The following is a 14065-nucleotide window of genomic DNA, read 5'->3' as shown; positions in this document are numbered from 1 at the left end:
ATTGATTTCAATAGGAGGTGGAGGCGTCTTTTTCCCGCGTTTTACGCCTCAAAAACCCTATTGAAATCAATGGCAGACGAAAATAAACACTTTTTTTGACGCATTTCTCCAAAAAACGCTCACGGTTGTCTATTAAAGAAACGCCTAAAAAACACGGCAAAAACTGCGTGTTGTGGTGCAAAACCTCTTTTTAAAAAAACGGAGCTGATTTTTCCAAGCAGAATTTTCTGCCTGCAAAAACCTCAGTGTGAACATACCCTTACAACATTCTCCTAATCCGCAGCTAAACCGACACCTCTGGACCTCCGAGCGACCACAATAATTGATGAACTTCCCTTCAAGTCTCCAGTCACTAAATCTTGGTGCAGACAGACGTGAGTAATGCTGCATGGAAATCATTTCTGCTTTTTTCTTCTGTATCTTTAAAATTTTGTAGAATTATTTTCAGACATTAATATAAACTATTCCAGCAGAATTGATTCCAATAATCCGTCATTGGAAGAATCTAATATTTCTATTCACTAACTCTAATATTCTATAATAAACTTTCAGGCATTCTCTAAAATCCAGCTCGTCTCAATACTGCCGCCCGGTGTCCACACAGAGTATTACCAGCACCAGCTCTGGAGACAGTGAAGAAAACTATGTCGCCATGGTAGGTGGGCACTCTAGTCACCAGGGCATCATGTATTTTCACAGCCGCTGCGGAGTCACCGGTTGGAGACTACTGCTGTATACTATGATCGATGTTCTGAAATGTGGACACTCGTCTGGAGAAATTTTGATTTGGGCTTTCTATAGACCAGACAGTCCCATATTCTCACTAACTCAAATGCTACCGGCATCCCGTGTATAAGCCGAATGTGCCGATGTGTATCAGCCGAATGTACCGGTACGTCTCTCCCAGAGTCACAATATGGTGGATATGCTGCTGCGTTTCACCATAAAGCCGTGTTTATAGATGAGAGCATAGTCCATAACGTCACCGGTGACGGCCACAGTGCTCCCCATAGCGGTGACGGCCACAGTGCTCCCCATAGCGGTGACGGCCACAGTGCTCCCCATAGCGGTGACGGCCACAGTGCTCCCCATAGCGGTGACGGCCACAGTGCTCCCCATAGCGGTGACGGCCACAGTGCTCCCCATAGCGGTGACGGCCACAGTGCTCCCCATAGCGGTGACGGCCACAGTGCTCCCCATAGCGGTGACGGCCACAGTGCTCCCCATAGCGGCGACGGCCACAGTGCTCCCCATAGCGGCGACGGCCACAGTGCTCCCCATAGCGGCGACGGCCACAGTGCTCCCCATAGCGGCGACGGCCACAGTGCTCCCCATAGCGGCGACGGCCACAGTGCTCCCCATAGCGGCGACGGCCACAGTGCTCCCCATAGCGGCGACGGCCACAGTGCTCCCCATAGCGGTGACGGCCACAGTGCCCCCTATAGCGGTGACAAACACAGTGTCACATGCTTAAAGAACCCCCCCCCCCCCTACACTTGCTGCTTCCAAACCCAAAATCTATAATATCCCCGGTCTGCCCCCTTGTATGTCCCTGTCCCTTCCGCCGCTGATCTTTCCTTTGTCCGGTTGGTGTTGTGTTTGTCTGACCGGTGTTGTGTATGTCTGACCGCTCCTGTCCAGCTGTGGGAGATTTGCCTCCTCCGCTGGGAGTTTAGGAGGTCTCTCTTTATTTTGGGACTATGCAGGAGCACGGGTGCAGATAAAGGGGGGAGGGGGCAGAGGTGGCACACGCGCCCGGCCCTGGTGCCTGAGGAGTCCCAAAGCCCCTCTGCCACATAAGACACCAGTATTATAAATGGCACATGGCAGGCGGGGGCCCCTATGGGCCCGGGATCTTGTGGGGTATGAAGCGGCTTCTCCTCTGTGATCTTCATTATACTCATTCAAGTTGTTTGTGTTTTTTGTTTTTTTTCTTCAAGCAAAATCCGGTGTCGGCGTCTCCGGGAACCAGCGGCACCAACAGCCCGGCCCAGAAGAAGAGCACCGGGAGCGTGGATTATCTGGCGCTGGATTTCCAGCCGGTGTCACCAAGTCCTCACCGGAAGGTCGGTCTGATCTTTGTTCTTTATGGCGTTGATCTGCGGAGGATTGATCCCTTGTCATCCACATCCAGAGTCTCCCACCAATAACACTAGTGGGGGGTCCGAACATCCATCAACGGTGGGGCCGCAGCTCAGACTACAGGGCCAGGCTCTGCTGAACTATTTGTTCATGGATTGCCTTCGTTTTGTGTAGAAAAAGGGGCTAGTAAGGGCCAAAGGGGCCCCAAGTCCCAGACATCAGGGCATTAATGGAGGTTCTTTGGACCCCAATGAAGTCTTATTTTTATAGGACGTTTCTGTAGACGTCTTCTCCGTACTTTTATCCCTGCATTACCGATTTTGAGTCCCATGATGTTATACTCCAGTCACATCCAAAGCTGCATTCAGAATCGCGTACCTCAAAAAACATTACCGCTCCAATCGGGGGTTGCCTTGCAGAATCTGTCTAGCTGTGTGAGTTAAGGGAGAATGGGTTACATTACTGCATACATAGGGAGATTTGCTATTCAGGGGTGTGGGAAAGCTGTGTGACAACCAATATGGCTGTGAATACAGAGGGGGGGGGGTGTCTTTCAGTTTTTCCGGAGTCCTGAATTGCATGTCTGTCGTGTGTACAATAAAGGGGGAGGGGAACACACACCACTGCATAAATAAACAGACTTACCTTTCAGGAGTCTGAGAAAGCTGGGTGACCAACGTGGCTCTCATTAACGCTTCCGCTGTCACCCAGCTTTCCCGAGCTCCTGATTGACATATCTGTAGACAGGTAGGTGGGAAAGAGGATACACCACATTACAGCTAGGCAGATTTACCGTTCAGGAGCCAGGAAAAGCTGGGTGATGAGATATTTTGGGGATTTTTGATACTTATCGTTATGTCGTTGTTTCCTGCAGCCCTCCACGTCTTCTGTAGCATCCGATGAAAAGGTGGACTATGTACAAGTGGACAAAGAGAAGACCCAAGCCTTGCAAAACACTATGCAGGAGTGGACGGACGTGCGCCAATCTTCGGAGCCCGTCAAGAGCGCAAAGCAGTGACGACTCCGCCCTGTAACGTTGACCAGGGCTGGCATGCTGGAGCCTCCTCGCTGCGGCCAACTGCACCGGACAACCGCCGGGCTGCTTGTTTTGCCTTTTTACCAGTTACCCGGGACCTGACGGTGTATTGTGGAGAACCGGCGCTGTGGGAGGAGCTTCCCCAATGCGCAACTCCACGCTGACGTCTCTCTTTACCTCTCGGATACTTTCTCGGTTACTATAACCGATGCTTCGGCCTAGTCCTCAATTCACTGAGTATTATATTGACTTTAAAGTGCAGCGGTCACGCCCAGGCCGCCATATTGAAAGTCGACACCAGAGCGAAGCCGGTTCTTGATAAATTGAGTGATGTGACCGGTTCACGTTCCCGCATCCTGAACACACAATTGGCTGCTTCCTCTAGAGCTTGTCAGACGTGTCCTAATATATAGAAACGGGCTTCCTTCACAATAGACGTAGCGGCATCGATCAGGGGGGAGGGGTCTGATTATTTTTTTTAAATTTTATTTTTTTTTACATTTTTTTTTTTTTTACATTTTTTTTATATGTACACAATTTAGAGAAATGCGGTAATTTTGAGAACAATATTTTTTTCAAGGTTTATTTATTTTATTTTTTTACGCTGTGCCTTTAAATGACCACGTAGTAACTTCTTACCCGATTAAACTGTAACAGCGGCGAACAGTGCGGAAAACGAATGCCCAGAGTCATGGCAAATAGTTATCGGTAGCCGATATTATACATATGCTGATCTTGCGTCAAATAATGTATTATCCTCTAGTCACTACCAAAGCAGCACTAATAATTTTGCAGCCTGCCATTTGAAGTCCAGCAGCACTCAGATTGGCTGTCAGATACATGCCTTAAAACTATGCATGGCATAATGCACTGGACTCGGTGGTATTGCATTGTGGGAGATGTAGTGTTTACACCTGGTAATATACTGCTGTATAAACACAACATCTCCTACAAAGCACTGCAGCTCCGTACCGACACTAAACCAGCAGGGGGAAAACAGCTATCAAGGGCCTAACAGAATTCTGTATGCAGCTTTGTATGTGACTGGAGTATAAAATTATGAGCAAAAGTGAACCAATACTGAGCACCGGTTGTCATAAATGTCGCCTGCATTTGGTGCCCTCCCCCAAATTTCCTGTCGTAGAAGGTAAATCGTGTGTTGTATGTAAACGAAATTTTTTTGAAAACGTTTTTTCAGCTTTTATAACGAGTAACGGGTTACAAAGGGTCCGGAGAGCGGCCGGCGGTCATGTGACTGGTGACGTAACTTTTTGTATAGCAATATTGGAATTCTTCAGACTGTTACCCAAAAATATCCGCCAGCAAAATAGCAAAAAAATAAAAACCTCCATGAGTGCCGCTATTAACGGGTCTGTCAGCAAGAACATAGCGAGGGTCCGGTCTGTGCCAGGGGGGCACCAAAAAGCCTTGGCTATAGTTTTTAAAGGAGTTCTCCGCTTTGGACAATCCCTACTTGATAGAGTGGTCCCTTGACAATAAGCAGATCATAAAGTGTCCTCCTGCCGGGACCCCCAGTGATCAGCTCTTATCTGAGGGGAAACTTGGCAGTAAGTGCTCAATTTCCCTGCAGCGCCGCCACAGGTGAAACTAAAAATGACACAGTGCCCATTCATATCTGTGTAATACAGGACGGGTCCTCCAGAGAGGGAGACGCTCTTTATAACCGCTCTCCACTCTGACAGAGAGATGAGGATCCTGAACAGAGACCCCCCCCCCCCCCCTGTATGTATTAACCCAAAATTCACTAATAGGGACAATGGGTTTTCTAAACTGGACAATCCCTTTAAATACAGGTCTAGGGCACGAAGAAAGCGGTTGGGGCCAAACTAAGCTGCGGCCCCCGTAGAAGCTGCGGGGGGGTCGACCTCTATAGACCGTTCTCCCTCGGTTTTGGCCGATCACTGTGCGCGCAACAGGTTTCTGTAAATCTCCTAATTCAGGAGCCGATACATTTGTTTTTTTATTGTTCTTTTTTTTTTATATATTTTCTTGTGTTTGTGGAAAATTACCCCCCAAAAAAACCCATTGCCTTCTGGGTCAACTTCTAATAATTCTTTTTTTAAGTAGCGAAACACTGTGATTGCGAATATTCAAATAACTTTAATGCCACAAATGTCATCTTTTGTTAACAGTTTGATCTGGGATTGTGTGTTTTTTGTGTGTTTTTTTGTTTTTTAAATTTAGCTCTCCACCACTAGGGCTGATGTCCTTTCAGTTTCAGGGATTGGATGAAGAATTTTATTTTTTATTTTTTTTCTATTTAAAGTTGTTTTTGATCACATGGTCACTGTGGAGTTGGTAGATACCGTCATGTTTTTAGCACTTTTTTTCTAGCCATGCTTAGTGAGTTGTGTGTCTGTGGAGGTTTGTACTAATTAAGAATTTTAAATAATAAAACCACTGCTTTATTTAAAGGGGATCTCCACTTCAGACCATTCCTACTTTGTTAGAAGATTTCCTTGACAATGAGCTGATCACAAAGTGTCCCCGTCTGCTGGGAACCCCAGCGATCACCTGTGATCTGTGGGGTAACCTGGCAGTACGTGTTTAATTTCCCTACAGCGCCACCACAGGAGAAATCTGGTATTACACAGTGTCCATTCCTATCAAAGTGTCGTGTGTGTAATACAGGACAGGTCCTTCAGATACGCTCTATGTAACCGCTCTCCTCTCTGGCCAAGAGATGAGGATCCTGAACAGAGGACCCCCCTGTTTAACCCTGAAATCCCTAATAGGGTGTATGACAATGGGTTTTCCAAGTTGGACAGTCCCTTTAAGGCCCTGCTCACATGGAGTTTTTTTGCAGGCAGAAAAATCTGCCTCCAAATTCCTTCAGGATTTTGAGGCAGATTTCATCCTACCTGCAAATTATTTTTTCGTTTTCACCCGTGGCCATTGAGCGCTGTGGGCAAAAAATGCTGCAAAAACCGCTTTCTGTGCCTCCCATTGATTTCAATGGGAGGCGGTATCTGGCATTTTTTGTCACCGATTCCGACGCGGTTTCTGCGACAAACTCCGCGTCCAAAATCTCTGTGTGAACTGGGCCTTATTATGTTGTGTTTTTTGTTTTTTTTTATTTCTTGCACATGTTTGTATCTGCTAGAATTTTAGGAGCGTGACCGGTTTCCCTGGCTAATATCAGTATTATATTACAGATTCATAAAAATGTCGCAGTTATAAATGTTTGTGTTTTTTTTGCTGTCTTTTGTATGGGAAAAAAAAAATATGCCTTAAGAGGACGGGTTCTTAGGGCTCATTCACATGGCAGAGCTGTGTGCGCAGAACCTGCAGAGTCATGTGCCGCCATATAGTGCCTCCGTACAGCACCGTATCACGGCGAAATCCCCCCCCCCCCCAGCATTATTTAATCTCCGTCAATATATGCGGAGTATATAATAGTCTTGGCTGGAATTGAGAGTAGACGGAGTAGCCGTGTTTTCCAACTTGCTGTATATAAGGGAAGTAAAATCATCGGCTCAAAGGTAAAAAGGTCCAAAATTTTGGTAAATTTTAAAAAAAAATTCCCCCTTTTTGTCTAAACTGTGGGCTTCCCTTATAAACAGAGGCCTAACTTCAAGCTCCTGGGCCCTAAAGCAAAATCTGTAACATGGTCCCCAGCAATGATGTGTCCGTTCTAGTACCAGTCCCCTCATATGGGACAGAGGAACCTATTGGGCCCCCTCAGGCTCCAGGGCCCTCGGCGTTACCACAATCTATAGTTATAAATTCAGATTTTAGTGGAAGTTTTTATACTGTGGTTTTTTTCTATTTTATTTTTAATGGATTTTCTTTATTACATTTCGCGCCTCTTGTAGTGACCCGTCTGTATATAAAAAAAAAAATTTATTTTTTACATAATTTGACACCGATCGCAAAAAATTACATTTGAACCTTTTTGAAAATTAAAAATTCTATTTTGAAATTTGAAGCCACCCACTCTACACATCAGTATTTTATTTGGTTGTCCTAGGACTAGCACTGGTGAAATAATGCGGCTTTTGGGTGGGCCTGTAACGCCCTACATACCAGTACCCCCAGGGCTATGGCCATTACTTGAGGGGGGTTCATTCTTTATAGTACAAGAACGAAATGTAGAATATGACATAGTAATAGAGTAGGTCACATAAGCAATCGCTATCATACCATCAGTAGTCTAACAGCCACACAGAGTATTTCAGGAGAGGATCGTGCTGATCTTGTGGAAGGCTGTGATCTGTCCACTCATGGGATGATGTCCGCAAGGACACGGCTGCTTACAGAGTCATAATGTAAGGAAGGAAATGAAGACAAGGGGAGGGCAAACTGGATCGTAGATTAAATAATTTTTATTTTTTTTAAAAAGAGTCCCTCAGCAGCACAGAGTATTTCAGTAGTGGAGTGTGCTAATCTTAAAGGAAAACATAGACTGATATAGGAACAGAGTCCTCAGCAGCACAGAGTATTTGAAGGAGAGTAGTGTGCTGATCTTGTCGGAGGTCGCAGACTGTTACATAGTGTAAGGGGCAGGGTTGGCAGCAGCACAGAGTATTTGAGGAGAGGAGTATGCTGGTCACAGACTGAGCGTTACATAGTAGAAGGAATAAGGCCTCCAGCAGCACAGAGTATTTGAGGAGAGGCATTTGCTGATCATAGACTAGGAGTTACAAAGTAGGAGTAGGGTCTCCAGCAGCACAGAGTATTTGAGGAGGGGAGTGTGCTGGTAACAGACTGAGTTACATCGTTTAATAAGTAGGGTCCCCAGCAGCACAGAGTATTTCAGGAGATGAGTGTGCTGGTCCTCCTGGAGGGCAGTGACCTGTCCACTCCTGATGTATATGGTCAGCGTCCTGATGAGGAGGGGTAGGAGCAGGAGCCCCCGGCAGCACACGCATGTAACATATCAAGTGCTACATATGACGCAGTCCAGGTGTTTTATTAAAGAGGAACTCCGTTTCTTTTTTCTTTCATTGATAAAATGTGACTATGTAACCTACGGCCTACTCTGCCTTGTAGCCCCATTTCTGACCTATATATAATAACCTTCAGGGCCCCCTTCTTAACCCCTTCGATGCCAGAGTGGACACTGATCAGTAGATTATTGTCCTGGACACACCGGGGTCACTCATTGTGACTTTTCTGTCCTCCGTTGTCACAACATGGAATGTATATCGTGTAACATTAACGGATCTGTGTTTCTAATTTACAAGTCGTTGTGAAGTAACCACCTAAATTAATAATTTATTAATTTTTTTTTTTTTATTATAGTCCCATTTTATTTATACTCTAGAAAGACCTTCATGTCGTTTTAACATAGAACTCCTGTTTAGCATCGATTTTTTTTATTTCTGATGTCGTCAATAAACATGGTACATATTAAACACTTTCCTGGGTCGCGTGTCATTTATCACATGTTCATATCTCGTCTCTGGACGTTCTGTAGTCAATCGGTGATATTCCCTAAATTTACAAAGTCTCCCTAACTTTTGCTGGTTCTCCACCCTTAAATCTCCAAAAAAAAGTCCCAAATTCTGGGTTGATTTATATAAGGGAAGTAAAATCATCGGCTCAAAGGTAAAAAGGTCCAAAATTTTGGTAAATTTTAAAAAAAAATTCCCCCTTTTTGTCTAAACTGTGGGCTTCCCTTATAAACAGAGGCCTAACTTCAAGCTCCTGGGCCCTAAAGCAAAATCTGTAACATGGTCCCCAGCAATGATGTGTCCGTTCTAGTACCAGTCCCCTCATATGGGACAGAGGAACCTATTGGGCCCCCTCAGGCTCCAGGGCCCTCGGCGTTACCACAATCTATAGTTATAAATTCAGATTTTAGTGGAAGTTTTTATACTGTGGTTTTTTTCTATTTTATTTTTAATGGATTTTCTTTATTACATTTCGCGCCTCTTGTAGTGACCCGTCTGTATATAAAAAAAAAAATTTATTTTTTACATAATTTGACACCGATCGCAAAAAATTACATTTGAACCTTTTTGAAAATTAAAAATTCTATTTTGAAATTTGAAGCCACCCACTCTACACATCAGTATTTTATTTGGTTGTCCTAGGACTAGCACTGGTGAAATAATGCGGCTTTTGGGTGGGCCTGTAACGCCCTACATACCAGTACCCCCAGGGCTATGGCCATTACTTGAGGGGGGTTCATTCTTTATAGTACAAGAACGAAATGTAGAATATGACATAGTAATAGAGTAGGTCACATAAGCAATCGCTATCATACCATCAGTAGTCTAACAGCCACACAGAGTATTTCAGGAGAGGATCGTGCTGATCTTGTGGAAGGCTGTGATCTGTCCACTCATGGGATGATGTCCGCAAGGACACGGCTGCTTACAGAGTCATAATGTAAGGAAGGAAATGAAGACAAGGGGAGGGCAAACTGGATCGTAGATTAAATAATTTTTATTTTTTTTAAAAAGAGTCCCTCAGCAGCACAGAGTATTTCAGTAGTGGAGTGTGCTAATCTTAAAGGAAAACATAGACTGATATAGGAACAGAGTCCTCAGCAGCACAGAGTATTTGAAGGAGAGTAGTGTGCTGATCTTGTCGGAGGTCGCAGACTGTTACATAGTGTAAGGGGCAGGGTTGGCAGCAGCACAGAGTATTTGAGGAGAGGAGTATGCTGGTCACAGACTGAGCGTTACATAGTAGAAGGAATAAGGCCTCCAGCAGCACAGAGTATTTGAGGAGAGGCATTTGCTGATCATAGACTAGGAGTTACAAAGTAGGAGTAGGGTCTCCAGCAGCACAGAGTATTTGAGGAGGGGAGTGTGCTGGTAACAGACTGAGTTACATCGTTTAATAAGTAGGGTCCCCAGCAGCACAGAGTATTTCAGGAGATGAGTGTGCTGGTCCTCCTGGAGGGCAGTGACCTGTCCACTCCTGATGTATATGGTCAGCGTCCTGATGAGGAGGGGTAGGAGCAGGAGCCCCCGGCAGCACACGCATGTAACATATCAAGTGCTACATATGACGCAGTCCAGGTGTTTTATTAAAGAGGAACTCCGTTTCTTTTTTCTTTCATTGATAAAATGTGACTATGTAACCTACGGCCTACTCTGCCTTGTAGCCCCATTTCTGACCTATATATAATAACCTTCAGGGCCCCCTTCTTAACCCCTTCGATGCCAGAGTGGACACTGATCAGTAGATTATTGTCCTGGACACACCGGGGTCACTCATTGTGACTTTTCTGTCCTCCGTTGTCACAACATGGAATGTATATCGTGTAACATTAACGGATCTGTGTTTCTAATTTACAAGTCGTTGTGAAGTAACCACCTAAATTAATAATTTATTAATTTTTTTTTTTTTATTATAGTCCCATTTTATTTATACTCTAGAAAGACCTTCATGTCGTTTTAACATAGAACTCCTGTTTAGCATCGATTTTTTTTATTTCTGATGTCGTCAATAAACATGGTACATATTAAACACTTTCCTGGGTCGCGTGTCATTTATCACATGTTCATATCTCGTCTCTGGACGTTCTGTAGTCAATCGGTGATATTCCCTAAATTTACAAAGTCTCCCTAACTTTTGCTGGTTCTCCACCCTTAAATCTCCAAAAAAAAGTCCCAAATTCTGGGTTGATTTATTTCCTAATTTATCTTTATAGCGATTAGAGCTTTATTTTTATTTTTTTATACAGCGCTCCAAATCCCCTGCATAGACAGGTACATGATAAAATTCTGTCTGCCTCCAGCCACCACTAGGGGGAGCTCATCATGTACTATTGATGTACCCGGTAATGGCACCGTATATAGTAAATCTCCATAATGCATGCATAAACTTTTTTCCCCTTATCACAAAATTGGGGAGCCGTTTCGAAGATGCACTCATTTCAGGCCTGTTTGATGACCGATGCATTATTTTAGCAGTTTTGTTGCTATGCTTTATGTTCCCTAGCAACAAGCACTCTCTATACATTCTCTAATTAGCACAACAAGCTGCATTGACATAGGGGTAAACTATAAAATGTCTGCCTGCCGCCACCACTAGGGGCAGCTTACTGTATACAGAGTTCATTCTACACAGATCAGCCATAACATTACAACCACCCGCCTAATATTGTGTAGGTCCCTCATGCTACCGGTACAGCTCTGACCCGTTGAGACATGGACTCCACAAGACATCTGAAGGTCCCTGTGATCCCTGGTACAAGACGTCTGCAGGTCCCTGTGGTCTCTGGTACAAGATGTCTCCAGGTCCCTGTGGTCTCTGGCACAAGACGTCTCCAGGTCCCTGTGGTCTCTGGCACAAGACGTCTGCAGGTCCCTGTGGTCTCCGGTACAAGACGTCTGCAGGTCCCTGTGGTCTCCGGTACAAGACGTCTGCGGGTCCCTGTGGTCTCCGGTACAAGACGTCTGCGGGTCCCTGTGGTCTCCGGTACAAGACGTCTGCAGGTCCCTGTGGTCTCCGGTACAAGACGTCTGCGGGTCCCTGTGGTCTCCGGTACAAGACGTCTGCGGGTCCCTGTGGTCTCCGGTACAAGACGTCTGCGGGTCCCTGTGGTCTCCGGTACAAGACGTCTGCGGGTCCCTGTGGTCTCCGGTACAAGACGCCTGCGGGTCCCTGTGGTCTCTGGTACAAGACGCCTGCGGGTCCCTGTGGTCTCTGGTACAAGACGCCTGCGGGTCCCTGTGGTCTCTGGTACAAGACGCCTGCGGGTCCCTGTGGTCTCTGGTACAAGACGCCTGCGGGTCCCTGTGGTCTCTGGTACAAGACGCCTGCGGGTCCCTGTGGTCTCTGGTACAAGACGCCTGCGGGTCCCTGTGGTCTCTGGTACAAGACGCCTGCGGGTCCCTGTGGTCTCTGGTACAAGACGCCTGCGGGTCCCTGTGGTCTCTGGTACAAGACGCCTGCGGGTCCCTGTGGTCTCTGGTACAAGACGCCTGCGGGTCCCTGTGGTCTCTGGTACAAGACGCCTGCGGGTCCCTGTGGTCTCTGGTACAAGACGCCTGCGGGTCCCTGTGGTCTCTGGTACAAGACGCCTGCGGGTCCCTGTGGTCTCTGGTACAAGACGCCTGCGGGTCCCTGTGGTCTCTGGTACAAGACGTCTGCGGGTCCCTGTGGTCTCTGGTACAAGACGTCTGCGGGTCCCTGTGGTCTCTGGTACAAGACGTCTGCGGGTCCCTGTGGTCTCTGGTACAAGACGTCTGCGGGTCCCTGTGGTCTCTGGTACAAGACGTCTACGGGTCCCTGTGGTCTCTGGTACAAGACGTCTGCGGGTCCCTGTGGTCTCTGGTACAAGACGTCTGCGGGTCCCTGTGGTCTCTGGTACAAGACGTCTGCGGGTCCCTGTGGTCTCTGGTACAAGACGTCTGCGGGTCCCTGTGGTCTCTGGTACAAGACGTCTGCGGGTCCCTGTGGTCTCTGGTACAAGACGTCTGCGGGTCCCTGTGGTCTCTGGTACAAGACGTCTGCGGGTCCCTGTGGTCTCTGGTACAAGACGTCTGCGGGTCCCTGTGGTCTCTGGTACAAGACGTCTGCGGGTCCCTGTGGTCTCTGGTACAAGACGTCTGCGGGTCCCTGTCGTCTCTGGTACAAGACGTCTGCGGGTCCCTGTGGTCTCTGGTACAAGACGTCTGCGGGTCCCTGTGGTCTCTGGTACAAGACGTCGGCGGGTCCCTGTGGTCTCTGGTACAAGACGTCGGCGGCTCCCTGTGGTCTCTGGTACAAGACGTCTGCGGGTCCCTGTGGTCTCTGGTACAAGACGTCGGCGGCTCCCTGTGGTCTCCGGTACAAGACGTCTGCAGGTCGCTGTGGTTTCTGGTACAAGACATCTGCAGCAGGTCCCTGTGGTCTCTGGTACAAGACATCTGCAGCAGGTCCCTGTGGTCTCTGGTACAAGACGTCTGCAGGTCCCTGTGGTCTCCGGTACAAGACGTCTGCAGGTCCCTGTGGTCTCTGGTACAAGACGTCTGCAGGTCCCTGTGGTCTCTGGTACAAGACGTCTGCAGGTCCCTGTGGTCTCCGGTACAAGACGTTGGCAGCAGGTCCTATAAGTCCTGTAAGGTGTGAGGTGCGGCCTCCAGGGATTGGACTTGTTCTTCCAGCAGATCCCACAGATGATCGATCGGATTGAGATCTGGGGAATTTGGAAACAAGTCGTCACCTTGAAGTATTTGTCGTGTTCCTCATCATTCCTGTACAATGTCTGCACTGTGGTGGGGGCATTATCCTGCTGACAGAGGGCACTGCCATTAGTGAATACCGCTGCCATGAAGGGGGCACTTGTCTGCAGTGTGGCGGGGGCATTATCCTGCTGACAGGGGGCACTGCCATTAGTGAATACCACTGCCATGAAGGGGGCACTTGTCTGCAGTGTGGCGGGGGCATTATCCTGCTGACAGAGGGCACTGCCATTAGTGAATACCACTGCCATGACGGGGGCACTTGTCTGCAGCAATGTTTAGGTCAGGGGTACGTGTCACCTCTACATGAATGTCAGAACACAAGGATTCCCAGCAGAACATTGTCCAGACCCTCACACTGCCCCCGCCGGCTCGTCTTCCCATAATGCATCCTGGTGCCATCTCTTCCCCAGGTAAGCGGCGCACACGCACCCCGGCCGTCCACATGATGTAAAACGTGATTCGTCAGACCAGGCGCCTCCTTCCATTGCTCCATGCTCCAGTTCTGATGATCACGTGCGTACTGTAGATGCTTTCGGCAGTGGACAGGTGTCAGCATGGGCGCTCTGAACGGTCTGCGGCTACATGCCCCATATACAGCAAGCTGCGATGCTCTGCGTGTACTGACGTCTTCCTATCATATCCAGCAGTAACTTTATCAGAAATTTGTGCTGCAGTGTCTCCTCTGTGGGATCGGACCAGATGGGCTTGCCTTTACTCGCCACACGTATCAATGAGCCTGGGGCGCCCATGACCCTGTTGCCGGCTGTTCTTACTTGGAGCACTTTTGGTAGGTAAT

The 14065-nt window shown here is 47.5% G+C and overlaps 1 protein-coding gene across 1 annotated transcript in view; it reads left to right on the top strand.

Moving 5' to 3' along the window:
* The window catches only part of GAB2 (GRB2 associated binding protein 2), a 180662-nt gene extending 169972 nt beyond the window's left edge, over positions 1-10690 (top strand). The window contains exons 7-10 of the mRNA XM_075851372.1: positions 284-374; positions 553-655; positions 1941-2066; positions 2957-10690. Coding sequence (XP_075707487.1) covers positions 284-374; positions 553-655; positions 1941-2066; positions 2957-3100 — 464 coding nt within the window. The 3' untranslated portion in view covers positions 3101-10690. The remainder of the gene's footprint in view (positions 1-283; positions 375-552; positions 656-1940; positions 2067-2956) is intronic.
* Positions 10691-14065: the final 3375 nt, after the last annotated feature.

The sequence above is a fragment of the Rhinoderma darwinii genome, chromosome 2 (genome assembly GCF_050947455.1).
Source record: "Rhinoderma darwinii isolate aRhiDar2 chromosome 2, aRhiDar2.hap1, whole genome shotgun sequence".
NCBI classification, from domain to species: Eukaryota; Metazoa; Chordata; class Amphibia; order Anura; family Rhinodermatidae; genus Rhinoderma; species Rhinoderma darwinii.
Note: the sequence above shows the minus strand (reverse complement) of the source record. Positions and strands in the feature narration are given on the sequence as shown.